We start from the raw sequence: 24,901 nt of genomic DNA, 5'->3' as shown, positions 1-24,901 counted from the left end.
AGACAGGTGTGGTTCAGTGACGAGTCCCGATTTCTGCTCCGACGTCATGATGGAAGATGTCGCGTGTATAGGCGTCGTGGTGAACGTTATGCGGCAAACTGCGTGCAGGAAGTGGACAGATTCGGCGGGGGTAGTGTCATGGTGTGAGCAGCCATCTCACACACTGGCAGAACTGACCTGGTCCACGTGCAGGGCAACCTGAATGCACAGGGCTACATTGACCAGATCCTCCGGCCACACATCGTTCCAGTTATGGCCAACGCCAACGCAGTGTTCCAACACGACAACGCCAGGCCTCACACAGCACGTCTCACAACGGCTTTCCTACAGAACAACAACATTAATGTCCTTCCTTGGCCATCGATATCACCGGATTTGAACCCAATTGAGCATCTATGGGACGAGTTGGACCGACGCCTCCGACAGCGACAACCACAGCCCCAGACCCTGCCCGAGCTGGCAGCAGCCTTGCAGGCCGAGTGGGCCACCATCCCCCGGGACGTCATCCGTACTCTGGTTGCTTCAATGGGCAGGCGGTGCCAGGCAGTTGTCAACACACGCGGAGGCCACACCCGGTATTGACTCCAGATGACCTTGACCTTGGTGGTGTGTCCTATCACTTACTCACAATGGACTAGAGTGAATTGTGAACAATCCTGCAACATTTGGTAATTATCGGACTCACCATTCAATAATTAAATCAATTCTCCAAATGTTACGACAATGTGGTTTTGCGTTTCTTCTTTTGAAGAGTATATAAGAGAGAAGAGAGAGTGAGCGAGTTCTGCAACGTACATGGACCAGTAGCAGCCCCCACCCTCCAGTTAAAACTGTCCTTTTTTGTAATGAATTCAGTTACCTACCCCACTTCTGGTACTCACATAGGCTACAGGGTGTTCATATTCAACCCCCCCCCCCCCCCCGTTAATTAAATGAAGAAAACAGTGAACAAGCATGGAAATCAATATAAATTTTATTTACGTACATAATTCTATACAGAAACAATATACATCAAATACAATACATACCGAATAGGCCTGAATGTAACTCAACACATTTTAATTATGGTTATATGGCTATATTGTTATACTTTTCTTATCCATAAAAGATACCTTTATATCTTTATATGGTTATACTTTTCTTATGCATAACAGATACGTTTATACCTATATACATGGGCGTATGGGGACTCTTTTGATTTAGGGGGGCTGGAGGGGTTGATTTGCCCGAAATTTTACCCAGATAAAAACTGCCCGAAATTCCCCCACTGTTTTGCCCGAATTTAGGGGGGGGGGGGGGGGGGGAATACATATATACACAAGTAGCATAACAGGTCAGGTCAGGTCATAGGGTTTTACGTGCACATTCAGAACAAGCTGTTGTAGCGCACGCCTGTCGTGGGCACAAGAGCCGGCCTTGGCCGGCCCCTTTGTCCAAGACAGCATAACAGTACTTCAAACACAATACATACCTGTATATCTATACCTATACCTATATTTATATCTATATACATATATACACACGTAGCATTTAAATTGAAGATATACCAGTATGTCTTTATTTATAACTCTCAATCTATTAACGGAGTTATACAGGTATAAGAAAACTCAGGATTCCACAGGTGGCACAAGTACGTCTTCATGATGGGAAACAGATACATCTTGTCGGATGTACACTGAAAAATAAAAAAGTAAACAGCAGTATTTCGCAGAAACTATGAATTTCGGTCAACAATCGGGAAAAAAACTTCTTGTTTTATGTGTGTAAGGATGTAAGGTGTTCTTCATCGCCGAAAATATGTCTATTAAATTAAAACGGTTTATTTAATTATTTGACATATAACATTTCATTTCAGTTCATTACATCAAATTCTGTAATAAACAAGCAACTTTCAGTGACACCAAATATTATTTAACTTCCATACTTAACTCAGGGTTTTTTTCATTTTGTGCCAGACAGTTCAGTATTTCGTATGACCACTACACCTCTTGAATACTAAGTCAGTGTGAATGTACAAATTAGAAAGCAGTACGTGATGAGGTACAGTGTTAGTGATTACACACAGCTCTTGATAACCATATTACGAATATGGCTCCTTTCTCGAGGAAACAGAGAGTTGTGATGTTTCACACTTACATGCAATCATACGCATGCTTCCTATATTTGCCCTGTCATCAAGTTAATTACACTGAGAACAGAACCAATTAGTCTTCCTAGGCACCCGTTTCAAGCCGGCACACAGCAGGTGCATCCACAACAAACAGTGGTGCGACACAAGTATTCGTGAAATTTAACGTGTTTAAATTAAAATCTCCAAAAAATCGTATAGGAACATCGGACATGTTACGATGTCTAACGCTGACACTTGGAAGTTTGACAGCAGACGATTACTGTTTGATGTCTAAAAATAGAATCTTAAGGAAATTCCTCGGGGATTCCTTTGTTGACATAATTCATAAAGTAGTTCCGGTTATAAGCCAAAAATAGCGCTAAACTGAGATTCATGGTGCTATGAATGTCAGTTTTTATCATCACGTGATACGAATTTGACCAATCGAAGGGTTTATAACAAAGGCATTTTTAGAGATTGGAATTATATATCTATGAAAAACGTACACAAAAGGGTACACAAAAGGGTCCGCTAAATTAATATACTCCCCCACCCCGTCCCCTGTTCAGAAAATGCACTGGTCGTACAGTATGTATTCCTCCTGTTCCAGATGGTTCGGTAATATGGATCAATCCAATACATGTACTTATTTACCGCCTATATACATTTTTGCTGTGAATATAGCCAGCCCTCGTTAGTGGAGGCTATAGACACGGCCTTCGTATATATAGTCACATCGTATATAAACACCGTCTAGTTCAGAGTATTCTTTAAAAATGTAACAATTCCTATCCCTAGTCAGCTGTTATGGCATATTTTGTATAATAATGAATTTGACAAGGTGGAAAATGACGGTGTTTGTAATCCAGGCCTTTAGAACTAGTCGGGATTGTCGACGTTTAACATGCTTCTGTTACTAAAATAAATTAATGTATAAGCTTAATATCATTCAGTACATGTTTTTATTAATTTTTAATAACTTATTTTCATTGGGTTTTTTTTCTATTTACCCTACGTCGCAGAGGACTGTCAAGCGTTCTCGTTACACGAGCTTGGTAAATCGTTTTGGCACTGCGGTTATTCGGGGAATGCCCGTCACGTGACTCAAAATAATACGTCACACCTCTGCTCTCCAAATAGCCGTTATTTTTCTCAGAATTATGGACCGTACACATAATTCAATTTTTTTTTTTTTATAAAATATCAATAATAACGGTGATATGGTGGTTATGTAGATGGTTCAATAAAGTACTTTTAGGTACAAATCAAATGTATATATTTTCATATAATATTTTATTGGGTCAGTAATTAGGTTAACCATCCGTGACAGAGCGCGTTTAATAAAAATAACAGAAACAATGTTTCAAACCACCGGTCCAGTGTATACACTGACAGTGTTGTACCTCCCATTGATAATTACTCGAAGAATCGCTTTAAACACAGGAAGTTATTATTGTCAACGTCCCTAACTGCGTTATACTTCTAACTCCGTTCAGCTTGTTTCATCTGATTTGTTGTCTGCTTGTGATTCATTTGTGAGGTTTTTCTTCACAGTTAGAGAACATTTTTATTAACAATAAAGTTCAGACAAGTAAGTATCTAAACACAAAAATTTAGAAACCCCTAAAACTTAATTTGTTATTCCTTAAAATTATCAATATCGGGTCGACTCGTAGAAATTGACTAAAAATGGAGAAAGATGAATTTTAACATTCGGTGCGTGTCGCATGACCTCACACGTGCCAGATCAACAACGTCAAATCATTTAATTTATATGATTTTTAAACCCCATGTTAAGATTTTAAAAAAGTAATATTATATTCGATCTATAAAAGGTATGCTTCATTTTTGTGCCTCTACTGTAGTGAATTGTAGACATAATCCGTTCATAACAACCGGCCTCGGTGGCGTCGTGGTTAGGCCATCGGTCTACAGGCTGGTAGGTACTGGATTCGGATCCCAGTCGAGGCATGGGATTTTTAATCCAGATACCGACTCCAAACGCCGAGTGAGTGCTCCGTAAGGCTCAATGGGTAAACTTGCACCGACCAGTGATCTATAACTGGTTCAACAAAGGCCATGGTTTGTGCTATCATGCCTGTGGGAAGCGCAAATAAAAGATCCCTTGCTGCTAATCGGAAAGAGTAGCCCATGAAGTGGTGACAGCGGGTTTCCTCTAAAAATCTGTGTGGTCCTTAACCATATGTCTGACGCCATATAACCGTAAATAAAATGTGTCGAGTGCGTCGTTAAATAAAGCATTTCTTTCTTTACATTCATAACAATTGTCAATAATTTTTTAGTGTGTAAATAGAGAATAATACATGAGTGGCCGATAGATACCATTTATCTTACGAGTTGTTTCAAAGAGAAAGCGAGTTTGATAAGTGTTTAACGAATGCGAATGTATTATTCTATTTCTTAGGCGTACATATCCTCAAAAACCAGGTTTTAAGCAAATTTTATATCTTTTAGACTAAAAGTTATTTACAGCTCTTGCACTTACGCGTCACACACAGATAATTGTCAGGTTAACTATACGCTACAATGTAATCTATTTTGATCATGCTGTTTTTTATTGGATGTATGACATTGCCAAATTGCTACCGATTATTTTTATCCAGCTTAAACTCGGCTGCAGTAATTATTCAGTAACTGTTAAAAATGTTTGGCTAGTCTGTCTGCAAGAGATAACTACCTATCGGTAATGGCCGAATGTACATGCATGTATATTTATAATTTGATTTTGGACATATATATGTGTTATATCTTATGTTATATATACATGTCACGCGCCACTCATTTGTTACGGTGTAGTCAACCCTAGATCAAATAAACTATTTTGATTTGATTTGATTTGATACTACGATCACTCAATCTCTTTGACTTCATTGTGAACTGTTCACAACATTTAGTGCCATTGAACTGGTGTTAATTAACAGCATTAGATTTAAGCAGTATTTGAAGATGAAGGAAGGAAATGTTTTATTTAAAGACGCACTCAGCACATTTCATTTACGGTTATATCGGCGTCGGACTTATGGTTAAGGACCACACAGATATTGAGAGAGGAAACCTGCTGTCGCCACTTCATGGCCTACTCTTTTCGATTAGCAGCAAGGGATCTTTTATACGCACCATCCCACAGACAGGATAACGCATACCACAGCCTTTGATATATCAATCGTGGTGCACTGGCTGGAACGAGAAATAGCCCAATGGGCCCACCGACGGGGATCGATCCCAGACCGACCGCGCATCAAGCGAACGCTTTACCAATGGGCTATGTCCCGCCCTATTTGAGGATGATGTCAGCTACATATTATAAGTGTAGGGCCAACAATTGGTCAATAGAGAGGTAATGTGTGTGGTACCTGCAAAAACTATGTGTCCAATGACAGGAATTTTGTTGTCTTGGTAACACTGTTTTCTCCCCTGCGTGTGCTGTAACCTCACCGTGGTGCAGGGGTGTAACATTCTCTTTGAGAATGGCCAATACAGCACAACATTGAAGTTTTGAGTAGAATTCAGTATCCGTAAAATTCTGTGATATTTGTGTTTTTGCACAGTTCTTTACACTGTTTTTGTTTAAGTCTTGGGTTTTCATATTGATGTTGATCATCACTTTATTTATTTGCATTACCATAGTTTGACACCCAATAGCCGATGTTTTTTTTGTGCTGGGGTGTCGTTAAACATTCATTCATTCATTCATTCACTGTCTTCTAGCAGGAAATACAAAAGAGAATAGAATATTATATTTTTCTGTGACAAAAAGACAAAACACTTTCTCTCAGGGAACGTTTTGGTTTCAACATTTTCATTAGCTCGCTAATCAGTCTGAAAATTAATTAGCGATTACTAATTTGGTGTAGCAATTTATTTTAAACGTATAGTATGATAAATTAAATATGAACAAATAATTTTTAAATAACTTTTTATATCATTTATTTATTGCAATTTTATTTAGTAGCCACAAAGAAGAAATAATTTCAGGTACAGTCATGTGGAAAGTCATAATCGGTATTCTCTTGTTTCTCTCCATTTTTAAAAACAAACATACTTGAACCATGCTTGCTATGTGACATCAACGTTCAACAAATAAATCAACTACAGTATAAAATGTATTTATTTATCTATCGCATTCCTATAATTATAGAATAGCTGACCAGATTAAACAAAATAGTTAGGCCCTACTAATACATATTTTTGATGTGCCCGTAGTTACGCAATAATTAGCCTACTTATAACAATCGGCCTAGAGAGCTCCGCTATTTAATTTCCAATTTTGTCATACATTTAAAATGATAATCCATTAATTTATTAAAGACGACCTTCCAAATATGTTTTTAAATTTATTTATTTTTTAATATCCCACTGCCTCCTTTCCTTTCTCTCCTTTGGATTCCATTTCATTTCTTCCCGATCTGGCAACGGCTCCTATCTTTCAACTTCTTTCGTTGTTCACCTTCACATCCCAGTCCTTGTCTCTCCGACCGCGACATGTGCTTGTCTCTTGTAGCTATCTGTGCCACACACCTGCCATTCCCCATCAGCTTTTAGCTGTGGGCTTTGTTTGACCACTTCGGGGAGTGTTAAGAGGCACTTGTAACCACCTACTATACACCCCTACTACCAGCGTTCGTTACTTAGTGCCGTGGGTCAGACGAGTTTTATTAGCGGCAGAAGACGAGGATGCCAGGCGGGTGCAGGGAAATACACAGAGACTGCACCCGTGGAGGAAGTTGAGAATGGTGTGAACAGCTCAGAAGACAGAGTCGGAGGACACTGACAGAAAGGGTCGAAACAGATTGAAATCATGCGAGAAATTGGAAAGTTTTTTTTTATATTAAGATAATGACAATGATAGGCAGAGGGTGATAGATGAGAAAGGTGAATGAATGTGTGAGCCAGCTTTGATGGGATTTGAACCATTGTCGTCAGCTTCAAATTTGAATAATGTCTAAAATATGGATAGCGAAATTACCAATCTAAATTAAAATTATTTCCACTATTGGCGAAATTACGCGATACGTTTTAGAATTTAAATATCGGCCAATCACACTTCGCCTTTTATAGCGTTATTTGGGAGCATACAAATTCTAAAAATATTGGGCCAGACTATTTATGCAATAGGCGAACTTGTTGGTTTATTTCAACATTAAAAAACGGGGTTGGGTGCAGTGATAAACTCTGGATTGTATACTAGTATAAATAGATTTTATGGCTATACCATCAGGGTTTTTTTTTCGTCTTGAAACGAAAGTTCAAGGTTAAAATTTTATATTGAAATTAGTTTCCGGCATACTTCGTAATTCACCCGAATCACTTCGTATACCCTCGGCATAATTCCGAATTTTTCCAAATTCTTTTCAAATCACTGGCATGATTTTGCAAGTAAGGTTTTGATTGGTCGAATGAAAGGTCAACTGGACATGAGCTCAACGGGGTGCTGTTAGATCCACAAGTAATAATAATTAACCAGTGGAGTTAATTTTAATTAGATTGCTGTCTTTACTGACTGCTGTAATTTACGTTACATTTGTTATACATATATCAAGAGAGTTATCCATATGCATTTAGACCTCTGATAATTGAACATTTTCATAAACCATTTACGGTTATGCAAAACAAATTCATATAACCAATGTATTTTTTTTGTAACTCATCATGATCATGTAAATGATGTCTTAAATTTAACAATGTGGACAAAAGATTGGTTATGCAAAATTAAGACTAGCGACGTAAGAACAAAACTATCATTCTCGCAATTTTCTGACTGATCTGTAGCATGCTGTTGTAAATTGGATTTTAAACAAAAAAGGAATTCGAATAAAATTAAATAAAACAATTATTTTATTTGGACAAATAGGCGATATAAAAGACATATTTATAAACTGGCTTTTAATAAATATTAAATATTATATATACAAGACAAAAATGGAAAAAAAAGAAATAAATATAATAGCTGCTCAAAACCTTTTACAAAATAAATACGAAATAGAAAAATATATTCTTTTTAAAAACTGTAAATATGAAGAGTATAATACAATCTGGGCACCATGGAAACGACTCTTCAGTCAAGAAAGTAATTTGATGGAAGAAAATAGAAAAAATTACCAAGCGAGCGCTTGGCGTGAATTTTGACATTATGACTTATCACTATAATTAAACATTCTTTCTTTCTAAACTTTTATATTTATTTTATGTCCCCATTACATCACCAGCCTATTTAAATATATTTCTATTAACTAGCCATTTATAATACTACTATCTACATGTACATATGCATTAATATTAAATATATCACCATCTACATTATTTGTATAAGTATATTACTATTACTATAATCAGTATACTACCACAAAGTGTATGTACTCCCAGTATTTAGCGTGTATAATCCAATTCATATTCTGTGAGGCGATGAATCAGGGCACCCCAACCCTGGCATCGTCAAAATGAGCTGGGGACTATTAAAAAAAACTAAAAAAACAAACAAAAAAAACAAACAATTCTCGCGCTTTTCACTGATAGAAGAAAGACACAATATACAAGATATTTAAAGCTGCTATTTCTCATCACCAACACATATACCAATGTTAAAGCCCCCGCCACCCTCCCTTATACCAATCTGTACATAACGACGTCATTATTATTTCAAGGATATAAAGTGACGTCATTCAAAAATGTTTGTTTTGTTAACAAATGCACCGACGATATAACGTCATGATTATGAAGATGAAAATCTGCACCATTCGTGAAATGTTACATAAAAAATATGCAGTAATAAATATATGTTTTGACATTGTGTAGTAGCATTATATGTGTGCTACCGGTAATGCTGTGTTCGGGTGTGTTCGGAAATTGATAAAAACCACATGATAATGACGTTGTTGGCCCGTCATCTGTTGCTATGAGATACCATTGTAATTTCGTTTGTTGTGTTTGAGCCAACTGGTATTCGTTTTCCATTTGCTTTACAAATAGAAGAAAAAAGATTAAGAACAAAAACAGCAGGTAACAGTGAAACCATTTATATAAACGTACTGACACAAACCTTTCCAAACAAACATAACTGCGAACTGAGAAACCATAGGGAAAGCAAGTATACATGTAGTTTTAGTCCCAATGACTGCAGTTGAACGTAGTAAATGTGTGAGTTTTCCGAGTATCAATCATAATATCGCTAGGGGCCGTGGACACTGTCTTTCTAAATAATATGACAGGGGCGTAGGCTAGGGGGGTTCAGGGGGTTCGGACGACCCCCCACACCGCTGAAGCAAATGGTCCGCTTTCAGAACTAAAACATACAGGTTTATACATATGGACTTTCTGGAGGTGCAAAACCAAATTAGAAAAAGGTCCACTTGGTTCATATTCGAACCCCCCCCCCCCCCCCCCAGGTCCAGATCACGCTACGCCCCTGTATGACAACGATTGCGATTTTTTGGTGTACTAATGGAATACATTTAAAAGAACTATTAAAAAAAAAAAAAAAAAAAATCTATTCTGGGGGAAATATCTGTTTAGCAAAAAATGACAAGAAAACCTTAAAAAACCCCAAAAACAAATGGCAGTGAAAATTTGGGTTAAAATACTTTCATTAGCATTAACATACAGAGCCGGGTTAAGGATCCACGGGGCCTGTAGCACAAATAACAGCGACCCCCCCCCCCCCCCCCCCTCCTCCCAGGATATATATTTTGCAAACCCCTCGGGGAGAGAATGAATGAATGAATGTTTAACGACACCCCAGCACGAAAAATACATCGGCTATTGGGTGTCAAACTATGGTAATGCAAATAAATAAAGTGATGATCAACATCAATATAAAAATTCAAGACTTAAACAAAAACAGTGTAAAGAACTGTGCAAAAACACAAATATCACAGAATTTTACGGATACTGAATTTTACTCAAAACTTCAATTTTGTGCTGTATTGGCCATTCTCAAAGAGAATGTTACACCCCTGCACCACGGTGAGGTTAAAGCACACGCAGGGGCCTCGGGGAGAGAGTAAAAATGACCTGGGGGAAATAAATGTACACATCACTGCGAGGCCCGTAACACGAACATGTGCTACTAGGTTAAACCGGCTCTGTGTACATATTTACAATAAACTGTCAATATAATAACCCCAATAAAAAAAAAATTCAAGTAGAAGGAAGGAAATGTTTTATTTAACGACACACTCAAACACATTTTATTTATGGTTATATGGCGTTGGACATATGGTTAAGGACCACACAGATATTGAGAGAGGAAACCCGCTTTCGCCACTTCATGGGCTACTCTTTTCGATTAGCAACAAGGGATCTTTAATATGCACCATCCCACAGACAGGATAACATACCACGGCCTTTGATATACCAGTCGTGGTGCACTGGATGGAGCGAGAAATAGCCCAATGAGCCCACCGACGGGGATCAAGTGGAGAACGTTGATACTTTTACGATTTTAAGATAGTTGTAAATGTAGTGATGGAACAACTTTTATATGATGATATTTTTTTGTTATCTTGGTCCAAATCCCCCAAAATATAATTTTTCTAATCAAGGACCTAACTCCGTTTGGTAAAAAAATTACATTAGCACTAAAAAGAATGGCATGGCACAAATTATTTATCTTAGTATTATATGTTGGTGTAAACTACATTAATAACCATCAATATTTTTCATAACTATTCAACAGAATACCTAAAATTAATGTAAATTCAGCAAAAACATTGTTAAATGAGGTATTAGGCATATATTGCATTACCCCACAAAAAAGATGTCTTGGTCGATTTACATTAATGTTATTGGATAACAGATAATATTATACAGGTACATGATGCTCATTTCAGTCCATGAGTGAAATGTTTTTGAGTATTTTAATAAAATACAAGTTGTAAATCTTCATTCAGGCCTTGAATGTGTCCAGTGACGGGGAGGAGGTGGGGGAGCACGGGCGTAATGCCCCGAAGATAAAACACAATTACATTCACAGAGACCCCCCACCCCCACTAGGGTCTCCACGAGTACTCAAGTACTCGGGCATGGACCGAGTCTAGCAAGACATGTGTCCATTCATAGGACTCGAGTACCCATGCAAGGATGAACACTCATTTAATTAAAAAAAAATGAACGTCATTTTGCCATATGCTTGCCACCGGTTTCATTAAGGCTCTATGAGACATGAAGAGAAAACAAAGTCCAATGTGTGGAATGCATTACAATGGAATGATTTGGCATCCATGTTCAGTGCTGGAATTAAGATGCATAGTGCTATTTAACTTTATTTCTCAGTCTCATTATCATCTAATGTAAGTGTTGGGTACCTGGGTCTGGGTCGACTTTGACCCTGGAATACTTGAGTCCAATAGGTTGGACTCGTGGAGGCCTTGCCCCCCCCCCCCCCCCCCCCCCCACCCCCGCCCCAAACACACACAATGTGATGCATTCAGTGCACCCAAAAAAGCAAGCTTGAACACTGTTAGATGTATACCAAATAATGTCACAGAAATACGTGCATCTACATTTTAGCCTGAAGTCAAGCGCCAAATTCATCAACAAAGGCAGAGATGGCTTATAGCTGGAAACCGCAGGTAAATAAATATTAATTGTATAATAGATAGCAGCACTATTGGATGCTATCATCTATATGACAACCACTACTTGATTGTGTCAATTCTTTTTCATCTTTAATATAACAAAAACTTGCCAACTTCGCCAATGATTAAATGTGTTAGGACTCTTCTGAATTGTACACGTCACCTAGGGGAGAGTTGCCGGGATTGGACCCCTTAAGGAAGAATGGTTGTGCAAGTTAGACAAATAGAGCAATCAGCAGGAAAGTAGTTCCTTCATTATTGTTGGGGCATACAATACGCATTGATGCAACATATTTTGTAGAAAGTTTAATTATTCCAGGTAAATTTTAAAAACAAATTTAAACCCAAAATGGTCCAATCGTGGATTCTACTACCACGATTGGACCACTTTGGTGTTTAAAAAAAAAAATCAAATGCCTTCAATTAAACCAGAACCCAGCACATACATTGTCAAAAAACATTGCTAGAAAATCAAAATGGACAGTATGAAGAGTTCAAATAAATTTTTTAATGCTAAAACGAAAGTGGTCCGATCGTGGAATCTGCTACAGTAACTAAAATTGGGCATGAACCTCTCTTGGGTTTGCAAAATATCAGTTCCTTCTTTTGGATAATTAGACACAGTACGAACTATGGCTACTTGCAAAAAAGAAAGAAATAGCTTTATTAAAATATAATTCGCTCATGAATCAAAATAGAATCCTCGATTGGACCACCGATTCCTCGATTGGATCACGCAGGAAGGTCCTTTTTGACGTTTGTTTTACTCATAAACGTGCTTAAAATTTCATTTTTGATGCATAAATTAACTGGTATCATATTTGGCGGTTGGCACAATCACCAAAATACCAGGTCAAAACATTATGGTCCAATTGAGGAACTGGTCCAATCCCAGCAATTCAGTTGGTCCAATCATGGTTTTACCATAGTTATAAATAGATGCTGACCTACATGTACACATGCGTAACATCTTGGCACTTGTTTTATCTCTCACAATAACAAACCTTTATGTATCGTTATAACCTAATTTAACACTTCTAACTATGTTCATATTGCTCCATATATGTTTTTTTCCAAGAATAGTATTAGATGATACATGCATAAATGTTACTTTTATTGATAAATCCAAAAGTATTACCTTTTTCGACTCGACTGGTTCAAGGCCAATAGCGGCGTGTGTACAGATTAATATATTGACTAGATGGCGCTACTGTCACAATTTGAATGAAAATACATTTATAGTCCAATTGAGGCACTGGTCCAATCCTGGCAACTCTCCCCTACTTGTCATTTGTGATTTCCTTCACCCATGCAGTTTCTGTACATCTCTCCATACACCTGACACCTTGATTCCCCTTTCTCTGACCTTTGCACTAACAATGGCCGGTACATGGCAAATATGGTATAGATGGTTACAGGCACTTCTTAGTCGGAGTAAGCCTACAGCAAAAACCTGATGTGAAATAAAAGGGTTTTGTATCCCTCCACACACCTTGATTCCTCTTTCTCTGGCACCAGTAAACCTGGTTTGAACTAACAGTGGCCGGTACATGTGAATGTAGTTTGGGGGTTACATTCATATACAGTACAATCTGTGTTAATGACAAAGGGAGATTTAGCATGTGACCTTTAAGACAAGTGGCTGCTTATTACAGGTCAGTTTATCCAATAATAGATTTGGGAGAATACAATGGCCACTTAAAACAGGTAGCTATATAATACAGGTAGTAGATGGAGCAGGTTTGACTGGAATAAACATGTAATTGCTTAATATTATAGCATGTGAATTTATAGGTGATCCAAATTGTATGGCAATATATGTTTAAATCCCATTGAACTAATTTTAAAGGTTGTAATGAAGATAAGAGGGTGTTTTTTTTGTGGGTTTTTTTTAATCAAAAACATTAATTAACAAAGGTTCCAAAATTTAGCAATTCATGTAACTAGGTAGGGTAAAACATATGTTTCACAAAGATAACTAATCTACATTCCAGAAATATGCGAGACTGAATCTGCCAGTGGTATCTGCTACTTATGGCGTAGATTTTGCCAGTGACATTGAATATGTGGAGGTCAAAAATGAAGTTAAACAAAAGAGCTTCGAATATGGACTTAGCAAAAATAATCAAGATATATCACACTTGAAAGAAGGATATTATTATAAGGAAAAGGTAAATAAATATTCAGGCAAGATTTCCCTTTCCTGGAAGCCCCCTCCCCCACCCCTGATTTAAAAAGAATAACTGAAAAGTAAAGGAACAAATCTGAAACGGAAAATCAGTGCGTCTACATATGTCGGACGAACGAATACAACAAATACTGTACTTAAAACTCTCTTTAATTAGGTTAATAAACTCTGTTCATAAATCACTTTTTAATTTATTGTGCTATAATAATATTGTCAATTGATTATAAACGGTGGTACTGTTTATTACTATTTTGTTATGGATTCTAAATTATTAATATAATTACACTGCTTGGTGGAATTGTAAACAAATCCCAACCCATAACGTTATTATTTCACTTTAGGGTATCCGTTTCACAAATAGCAGAAACAGTAATGTTGAAATCATTATTAAACTAGACTTAATAGTCCTTGTACAAATTATTTGTAATCTGATCAGTTCACCAAAAATACAAGCTCATATATTTTTTAAATATAAATACTAGTAGACCTAACTGTTGACCTTAAGGCGATGGGAAATATCTGCAACTGCAGGGACGGGTAATAGATTAATTTGCATTATTTAAAGAGTTAGAGATGCAAGTGCCCCCTCCTGCCCAACACCCACCCCACCCCTCACAACCACTTGCGACGTGTTTTGGTTAGAGGGAGACGAGACTTCACCCTACAAATTGTAACTTGCTTCACCACGAGAGTTGAAAAAGTTCAGGATTTTTCTGGAACTCGAGATTTAAAAAAAGATGAAACAGAACTACATGTATATGTGCGCACATACACATATATCCAGACAGACAGACATACGACATACAGACACACACACACACACACACATATATATATATACACACACATCGCACACACACATGCACGCACATACAAACACACACACACACACACATACACACACACACACACACACACAGATACATACACATATAGAGACACACATACACACACACATATACAGATACACATACATATACTGATACACAGATATACAGACACACACATGCAGATACACACAAACATACAGACACACACACACACATATATACAGACACACACACATATATATACTCACACACACACACACAGACACACACAAACACACTTGGTGCACATGATCAATGTTTTCCTGTGTGGAGGCAGTTGAAGACCTTGGTTAAACGCTTTTTCTCCCCCGTTTTGAATTCCGCTGGCCACCTTTTCACAGTGTCAAATGAGGGAGCACTATCTCCTAATGTACTGACAATATCAGCATAGATTTGCGTAGGAGTTAATCCTTTCAAATTCAGATACTTCTTGACGGCCCGGTACTCAGTTTTCTTCATTTTCACGAAAAGTTGATACCTCTGAACTTCAAAGTCCTGCTGTAGTCACCAAAGATGCTGTGAATTAAAAAAAAAAGTTGCTAACTTTGTCCATTGATTGAATTTGTTTGGACCCACCCATTGGGCTATTTCTCGTTCCAGCCAGTGCATAACGACTGCTATATCAAAGGCCGTTGTGTGTGCTATCATGTCTGTCGTATGGGGCATATAAAAGATCCCATGTTACTTATGGAAAACTATCGGGTTTCTTCTCTAAGATTTTATGTAAAATTAGCAAATGTTTGACATCCAATAGCCGATAATGAATAAATCAATGTGAGCTAGTGGTGTTGTTAAACAAAACAAACTTATTATTGTTTGGACTCTCTTCTTCGTCTTGATTCTGAATTGTACACACCATCAACTACTTGTCTCAACTTCTTCCACACGATCCAACCGGACGGAACTATAGGTATCATCTACATCCTGTGTGTCTGTCCGTCCGTCCATCTGTCCCTCCTGTCCCACATATAGTTTTCCGGTGTGTTTTTTTCACAATGCCTGGAGATATTAAAGAAGGGGACAACTAAGGCATTTGGCCTGATATGCATATTCAACGATATATAATGCACATTATTGCTTAATATCAACAAGTATAGTCGTATAGTTAATTAATAAAACGGTTAAATGTGACTGCTATTATATATAATGGGCGCAGCCATTTTGTATCATCCCATTGAATACGCCCTCTGGCGAGCTGGTGATTACATAATACCTAACGCGTCACGTCAGGAATTAGTCTTCAGACTGAAGAAACAAAACATACCTGATTATTGCGAATGCATTTCAATGTTCTGTTATAATATCCATCCCAGTAAGCCAGCAACAATTATATATTATATTTCAATACAAAATAAACCACCATTGTCAAAGTGTTGAAATAACTGCATTATGTTTTGTACATAAATTAATCCATGTACTGAAATAATAATCGGAGTGTTTGCTTGGTTAATTGATATTTTCTTTCTGTGGCCTGTACCTGTGGTTCCTGATTGGCAGGTGTATATTTAGACGGTCCCCAGACACCGTATCTAGAAACCCTAAGATCACAGGGTATTGTGTGATAACTGCACGGATATCTCTTAAATCGTAATGGACTTATTAGTCTTCCTGCTTTATTACTGTACCGTAAGTAATTCTATAAAACCCTTGACTTTCCCATCTAAAATCACAAAACTGACCAAGTACATTGTCCCAAAGAAAAGAAAAGTATCACTTGGGTATCGTGAATGGTCGGTTTTGCTGGAACGTACCCTACCAATAGTCCTAATAATATGCATTTTTTCTTTGAATTTTTTAAAAAAGAAAAATACTATAACTCCATTTCGTTATATTGAAGAATAGCGTAGGAACCTCTCAAGTGAATATGGAATTTTGCTATTTCCTGTTTTATTGCAGCTTTCATGACGGATTACTGGAAGATTTTTAATATTCCGTTTTTGGAATAGCGAAATAGTGTATGTTTCAACCCATATTGAAATAAGAAACAGCTAATTGCTTACTCTTGTGGCATGTTAATATACAGGTGATCTAAATTGTATAGCAATATATACATGCATGTTTAAGTCAATTGAACTAAATATAAAGGTTGTATTGGAGATAAAAAAAATTTTTTTTTTACCTAAAACATTAATCAACATAGATTCCAAAGTTTAGTAATTCGTCCAAACATGTAAGGTAAAAAATATGTTTCATAAAAATAACTAATCTACATTCTAGAAATATGTGAAACTGGATCTTTCAAATCCATCTTATACCATGGCTTTTGCCAGTGACCATGTAAAGGATGTGAAGGTCAAGGATGAAGTTAAAGAAAAGATCTCAGACCATGGACTTGAAAACCCCCCACCGGATATGCTACACTTTGAAGAAGGGGATTGTCGCAAGGTAAATAAATATTAAGGCAACATTTCTCTGTTTTGTTCCTTAATTATTACTTTAAAATTGATTTATAAACAAATAAGCTTTTAATTTAAAGTTAGTTTCGCTGTAAAATTATACAACATATATATATATTTCACTGAATTAATAAATGAACAATATATCATATTTCACTGATCAATTTATTCATTACATAATAATTAAAATATGTTTTACAAAGATAACATATAATCTACATTCCAGAGATATACGAAACCGACTCTTCCAATTATATATATTCCAACCCCTACTTATGCCGTGGATTTCGCCAGTGACCATGAATGTCATGTAAAGGTGAAAGATGAAGTTAAACATGGACTGGATTTACTACAAAAGGAAAAGGTAAAAACATATTCAGGCAAGATTTCCCTTTTTTAATTGTTCCTTGATTAATGGTTTTTTTTCTAAATAAATATGTTTTTAACTTAAAGATAGTTTAGCTATAACTCATGCAGAATATATATATATATATATATATATATATATATATATATATATATTTTTTTTTTTTTTTTTTTTTCTTTTTTTTTTTATTATTTCTAAAATTTCACATCACTGGGTGAATTTTAATGTGATATTATTTAAACAAGGAATTTTTAGTTTAAATTTAGAACTTCAAAAACATTTCAAGTCATATGTTCTGTGTCACTCTGACCCTCTCCCTCCCTCTCCGTCCCACCCTCTTTCCCTCCCATTCCCTCCGTCTTCCACTCCCTCTCTCTCCATCCTACCCTCTTTCGCTCCATTTCTTTCTCTCACTTCCCCCTCTCTTTGTCCGTATGTCCGTCTCTCTCTTCCTCCTACCCTCTGTCTGTCTGTCCATCTGTCTCTCTCTCTCTCTCTGTGTGTCAGTATCTCTCTCTCTCTCTCTCTCTCTCTCTCTCTCTCTCTCTCTCTATGTATGTATGTATGTCTGTCTCTCTCCCTCTCTCTCTCTCTCTCTCTCTCTCTCTCTCTCTCTCTCTCTCTCTCTCTCTCTTCTCTCTGGACCGGCATCGGTGGTGTCGTGGTAGGCCATCGGTCTACAGGCTGGTAGGTACTGGGTTCGGATCCCAGTCGAGGCATGGGACTTTTAATCCAGATACCGACTCCAAACCCTGAGTGAGTGCTCCGCAAGGCTCAATGGGTAGGTGTAAACCACTTGCACCGACCAGTGATCCATAACTGGTTCAACAAAGGCCATGGTTTGTGCTATCCTGCCTGTGGGAAGCGCAAATAAAAGATCCCTTGCTGCTAATGGGAAGAGTAGCCCATATAGTGGTGACAGCAGGTTTCCTCTCAAAATCTGTGTGGTCCTTAACCATATGTCTGACGCCATATAACCGTAAATAAAATGTGTTGAGTGCGTCGTTAAATAAAACATTTCTTTCTTTCTTTCTCTCTTCTCTCTGTCTCTCACTCTCTCTTTGTCACTCCATCCCTCTCTCTATGTCTGTCCCCGTCTCTTTCTCTGTCTGTCTGTCTGTCTGTCTCTCTCTCTGTCTCTCTCTCTCTCTCTCTCTCTCTCTCTCTCTCTCTCTCTCTCTCTCTCTGTCTATGTATGTATGTCTGTCTGTCTCTCTCCCTCTGTCTGTCTGTCTCTCTCTCTCTCTCTCTCTCTCTCTCTCTCTCTCTCTCTCTCTCTCTCTTCTCTCTGGACCGGCATCGGTGGCGTCGTGGTAGGTCATCGGTCTACAGGCTGGTAGGTACTGGGTTCGGATCCCAGTCGAGGCATGGGACTTTTAATCCAGATACCGACTCCAAACCCTGAGTGAGTGCTCCGCAAGGTTCAATGGGTAGGTGTAAACCACTTGCACGGACCAGTGATCCATAACTGGTTCAACAAAGGCCATGGTTTGTGCTATCCTGCCTGTGAGAAGCGCAAATAAAAGATCCCTTGCTGCTAATGGGAAGAGTAGCCCATATAGTGGTGACAGCAGGTTTCCTCTCAAAATCTGTGTGGTCCTTAACCATATGTCTGACGCCATATAACCGTAAATAAAATGTTTTGAGTGCGTCGTTAAATAAAACATTTCTTTCTTTCTCTCTTCTCTCTGTCTCTCACTCTCTCTGTCCCTCTCTCTTTGTCACTCCATCCCTCTCTCTATGTCTGTCCCTGTCTCTTTCTCTGTCTGTCTGTCTGTCTGTCTGTCTGTCTGTCTCTCTCTCTCTCTCTCTCTCTCTCTCTCTCTCTCTCTCTCTCTCTCTCTCTCTCTCTCTCTCTCTCCAACAATATTTAAGATTTACTTTACACGGCTTCGTTTACAGAAACTGAACATGCAGCAATATAATGATCATCCCAAGGCACCAGTAGAGGAGGGGTGAGTTTCATGTTTTAAAAACAATTTTCAGTATTAATTATATGACTTAAAATATCTGGGATAATCTTTGTTTTGATCATTGCACAACTACAACAGCTGATCAGTTGATAATCTTCAATTATTTTTTCACTGTATTCGCAACTTTACTTTCATTCATTATATGTTCCTAATCATGAGTTAGTTAAACATGTTATATGATCTACCGAGATATATATACAGCTATTTTGACTCATTTGTTTCAGAAGTGTGTCCCAAATGTTTATGTAACATTCTAAAGGTTTGTTTGTTTATCTCAAGCTCTAAATATACACAGTATTTAAAATGACTTATATATGCGTGGTCCCAAATGACACATTTACAGATCTCGCTGTTTATTGTGAGCTATCACTGGTTTCCTGATCACTCCTCTGAGACTATAGTTCAAGGAGAGTGATTTTTATCTTCATTAGCATGCGACCTTATATGGTATCAATATGGTAATAGCTTAAATGACTCCCCATATTGCAAGTTAAGGGAGCAGTTAATTACTCACATCAATTTTTTTTCACTTTGAGTGGACCTGGAAATATATTTTTTTTAGTGGTTCCTGTCAAAATAATGTATGTACTGTACCTGTCAACCAAATGTTGAAATGTTACTATTGTCTTTTATTAATCTATAGACTTTCCACAGAGAACGTCTTTTTCATACTATGGAATTTACTACAAGATATATATTTTTGAGCCAATTGTTTTGTTTTCTTTTCTTATGTCAAACCAAACTCAAATTATTTACAAAAACATTATAAACATTACACCCATTGGCCAAAATGAGCGATATGTAAAAAAAGAAAAGAAAAAAAAAGAAAGTGATTTGGATAGTAGTATAGGTTATGAAGACGAGCTCTGGTTTATTATTTAAAGGTATGTCCCCATTTCGACATCAAAGACCCGTGTTTCATTCTGTTGTAACTTTATTCAAATGTTTTTCAGATTTGTAGATTAACCAAACTTTGTGTCCACTTTAAGAGGTTGAAACTAGTATCTGCGACTTTTAACTCTTACACTTTTTTGTGTTTGAATATTTATAGTCTGCCTCTGGACACGTATGATCCCAAAGAACTGCTGCGACCTTTGTACAACAGTTACATGAAATCGACGGTCGTCTGCAAAATTAAGGTGGGTACGCTCAAACGAGCAATTTCTGTTTTGTTTAAAAACTAAAGGAACGAACGTAGCCCAGTCATAATTAAAGCACCAACTTGATGCTCGGTTGGTCTGGGATCGATCCCCGTCTGTGGGCCCTTTGGGCTATTTCTCGTTCCAGCCAGTGCACCCCGACTGGTATATCGAAGGTCGTGGTTTGTGCTATCTTGTCTGTGGGATGGTGTATATAAAAGATACTTTGTTACTGATGGAAAAATGTAGCGGGTTTCCTTTTTTATTAAGACTACCATATTTTTTGGAATATAACCCGCTATTTGTTTCCTCCAAATTAGAAGAGGCAGTTTTTATAACGGTGCAGTTATGAATGAGAGATTTTTTTTATATTAAATACATGTACATGTAAACTGCACCGATTAAAATAGTTTTTATCAATGTGTACATGAGATTGGACAATGCGATAACATGTGCAACGTCACAAGTACATCTGCGACATTTTTTACTTGATGCATTATATTCCTCACTATTACTGTTAGTGTTTTCCCTAGCTTGTTTTAGCATGGTGCAGCACCATGCCTCACTAGTCTTGCACCATCTTGCCTTAATCAGCACCATGCTGCCCTGAGATTAAACAAGCCTTTTTCACTAATTAATTCTAAAATTGACTTTATAAAACACCCAAAAAGGTATTATTAATTAATAAAATATGCCTTTTATATGTTTTTGCCATTCATTTATTAAAGCAAGCACAAAAATACATTAATGTTTATTTCAATTAAATTTTGTGTATTTTTAATGAAAAACAAGTGCCCCGAAAATGGTGAAAATGCCCCGAAAGTGCTTGGCCTACCATGCCGTGCCAAATTTCTAGGGAAATCACTAACTGTTTAATCACATTATATGCTACTGACAAAATGGCAAGTATCATCACGATTGCAGTAGCATAGGAATATTGTGAAACTGCAGAACTTAAAGTCCTTTGGAGGCTCGACATTTTTTTAATGCTCACAAACATTGTGCATGGACATGATTTACGAACATATGTTAGTGCGAAAATGCATACATTATACGAATCATATGATGACTTTATAGTTTATATGCAAGCACATAAATGCTTTACATGCATGCCCGAGCATATATTTCGGCAATTTTGTTTAGGTTGTAATTTTTTTTAAGTCTTAATTTTCCTTAAAACAAATAAAAATTCCCACTATCGCTAATTCTGGAAATTTAGTAGACATTGCATTCGCTAGCTGCAAATGCAAGTATAATACAAGTTTGCAATTTATAAGGAATCGCGACTGATAACGTTTGAAAAATTCTAGGTGTGCTAGGTGCCACGTGAACAGTACGTGCTGGTACATATTTTAGTGTTCTTTCTGTTTAATATTCTGACAATATTCTCCGAAAGTAGATATGTTTGAAAATGTTACACCCCTGCAGCACCAACTGCAAGAAGGGGACACCCCTCACACACCCACCCTCTCCGCATATTTATTTCTTTTCTACTTCACCTGGCCTCAAACAAATGCATATTCCCATATGTAAGGATAGTAGTCTGCTCGGGGAAAAGAAGGAAGTTAGTCACGAAGGAAGGAGGACTCATTGGAACAATTTTAGGCCATTCCATTTGCTGTTGGGATGTTCAGACAAAACTACTATCCTTAGGGGAATATGCATTTGTTTGAGGCCAGGCCTCACGTTTTTTCCATTTTATTGTATTGTACTGTACTGTTTCTCTTGTAGAATGTACAAACATTTGAAGAGTGGTATACCAGTCTTTCATCTGCCACACTTCTTAAAAAGGAAAAAAAGTCAAATGTCAATACCCTGAAGGAAAGGAAGCCCAAGCACAGGTAAGGTCTCACTACACAGTTCTCTTCTGGGTGAGAGTTCATTCACCGGCATTGGTGGTATCGTGGTTAAGCCATTTGACATAAGACTGGTAGGTACAGGGTTCGTAGCCCGGTACCGACTCCCACGCAGAACGAGTTTTATCGACTCAATGGGTAGATGTAAGACCACTACACCTTCTCTTCTGGGTGAGAGTTCATTCACCGGCATTGGTGGTATCGTGGTTAAGCCATTTGACATAAGACTGGTAGGTACAGGGTTCGTAGCCCGGTACCGACTCCCACGCAGAACGAGTTTTATCGACTCAATGGGTAGATGTAAGACCACTACACCTTCTCTTCTGGGTGAGAGTTCATTCACCGGCATTGGTGGTATCGTGGTTAAGCCATTTGACATAAGACTGGTAGGTACAGGGTTCGTAGCCCGGTACCGACTCCCACGCAGAACGAGTTTTATCGACTCAATGGGTAGATGTAAGACCACTACACCTTCTCTTCTGGGTGAGAGTTCATTCACCGGCATTGGTGGTATCGTGGTTAAGCCATTTGACATAAGACTGGTAGGTACAGGGTTCGTAGCCCGGTACCGACTCCCACGCAGAGCGAGTTTTATCGACTCAATGGGTAGATGTAAGACCACTGCACCTTCTTCTCTCTCACCAACAACTAAACCACTGTCCTGGACAGACAGCCCAGATAGCCGAGGTGTGTGCCCAGGACAGTGTGCTTGTACCTTAATTGGATATACGCACGAAAATTAAATACGTTGAAATGAAATGAAATCATTCACCACGGTCCACTATATAGCTAATTGTATCTAACTGTGACATGTTGCGGTTCACATATTCACTTCTAGTAATTGGGGAAGAATTAAAACAGTTTGTATTTTTAATGGTAAGCCTTCTGATTGAATTTTGCCCATGTTATTTTGTAATATTGTGCATTGACGTTTTGAGACATGGGTGTATAACGGAAGAGACAGCCAGAGTGAATTGGTTAATGAACCACCTTTTCGGACCGGTACTACAGCCAGATGCATATAGCAAAAAACTGTGACGCGATTTTGGAGTGAAAATAATTAAATATGCTATATAATTTATGTTCGTGAAAGTGTATGGTGTTAGTGCCAATGAGAACCCATTCTATTGGCAATCTTCATTTGAAGTTGGGCAATTTAACACGGTTTTAATGACAGATGACATCTGTGTAGTGAGACCTAAGCTGGAAAATGTCCAGTCTGTTTCAGAGATTGCCTACAATTAAATTTGATCTTGTGCATCACAGTAATTTTTAGTCTTGATTATTTAAAGCTATTTTCTGTTGTTTTATTATTTTCGGTCAGATCACATGTGCAAAACATTGGGAAATATGAATTATTAACAAACGTTGGGAAATATGAATTAGTAGCAAGCAAGATAGATAATTGTATTAATGAACACTACCACTTCTGTTGTTTTTATAAGCAGTGACAGAGCCGATTTATCCTAGTAGCACGTGCTACCGGCCCCGCGATTCAGTGGGTCCCGCGGTGATGTGTACATTTATTTCCCCCAGGTAATTTTTCTCCTCTCCCCAAGGGTGTTGCAAAATATATATATCCTGGGAAGGGGACCCACTGTTATTTATGCTTCAGGCTCCGCGGGTCCTCAAACCGGCTCTGAGCAGTGATATTCCCAACAAAATGAAACGTTAAATAAGTAAAAAAAATAATCACTTCGAGGTACATATCTATTTTGTGTGACAAAAATGTGGATGTTCTTCACTTTTAAAAATTTCAGGTGAGTGATAAATCACTCTCCTCATAAGTTCCAGGCGAGTGATTTGCATTCCATAGAAAAAACTGAGAGTACAGCTTGGACATATTGACAAAAATAAGTTTTGAATAGTGCATATTGAAAAATCACTAACAATAATATAATAATATGATATATTTTAAAAACTAGGGCCAACTGGGCTTAAAGCAGCTTCTATTCAGTAACCAGTGACAGGTGCACAGTTATCATATTTTTAGGCGGATGATAAAAAACCAACAAAAAACCCATACATTTCTTAATTAAATTAAGGAGCATAATTTGAGGGATCAAGGTCGATCGCGCACCTCAGATATGAAGGACTGATTTTGGGTTACTACAGACCAGTATGACCAGAAACATTCTGGATTTGTCAGAAATGATACTTAAGCAAAACGTTGTAAGTTAGCTAAAAGGCTGTAATAGCCGAAAATATTATACACTAGCTAATAGCTAATGTTAAGCATCTTAAAGTCCTAACGAGCACACCACTGAGGCGAATGTTTATAACAATGTCAGTTTGTATCTGTTTCAGATGGACAGCAAGCTGAGAAACAGTATGTTAGCTGCTTTATCCTGTAAAAAGCTTGGAGGAGTTGTTAGTTAGATTTCTATTTGAAATTTGCTTTACGATGTGT

The 24,901-nt window shown here is 37.6% G+C and overlaps 1 protein-coding gene across 2 annotated transcripts; it reads left to right on the top strand.

The window, feature by feature from the left end:
- Positions 1 to 9,053: 9,053 nt before the first annotated feature.
- Positions 9,054 to 24,901, top strand: LOC121387791. 2 transcript variants are annotated; one of them, XM_041518998.1, is made up of 9 exons: positions 9,054 to 9,127; positions 11,636 to 11,697; positions 13,698 to 13,874; positions 16,978 to 17,145; positions 17,383 to 17,520; positions 19,426 to 19,478; positions 20,548 to 20,635; positions 22,367 to 22,476; positions 24,799 to 24,901. In XM_041518998.1, the coding sequence occupies exons 2-9, from the start codon at positions 11,674 to 11,676 to the stop codon at positions 24,812 to 24,814; spliced, it is 774 nt and encodes a 257-aa protein (XP_041374932.1). In that variant the 5' UTR covers positions 9,054 to 9,127; positions 11,636 to 11,673; the 3' UTR covers positions 24,815 to 24,901. The 2 variants fall into 2 exon arrangements, with proteins under 2 accessions (XP_041374932.1, XP_041374933.1); XM_041518999.1 differs by lacking the exon at positions 13,698 to 13,874.

This window comes from Gigantopelta aegis, chromosome 13, assembly GCF_016097555.1.
Source record: "Gigantopelta aegis isolate Gae_Host chromosome 13, Gae_host_genome, whole genome shotgun sequence".
Lineage (NCBI taxonomy): Eukaryota > Metazoa > Mollusca > Gastropoda > Neomphalida > Peltospiridae > Gigantopelta > Gigantopelta aegis.
The sequence above is the reverse complement of the archived record's forward strand: the minus strand, read 5'-3'. Positions and strand labels throughout refer to the sequence as shown.

What these genes read in the sequence shown, in the direction of transcription:
- LOC121387791 (XM_041518998.1), top strand. Translation starts at nt 11,674, where the DNA reads ATGGCTTATAGCTGGAAACCGCAG. An exon ending in CTTATAGCTGGAAACCGCAG is followed by an intron (nt 11,698 to 13,697) that starts GTAAATAAATAT and finishes TCTACATTCCAG; the next exon opens with AAATATGCGAGACTGAATCT. An exon ending in GATATTATTATAAGGAAAAG is followed by an intron (nt 13,875 to 16,977) that starts GTAAATAAATAT and finishes TCTACATTCTAG; the next exon opens with AAATATGTGAAACTGGATCT.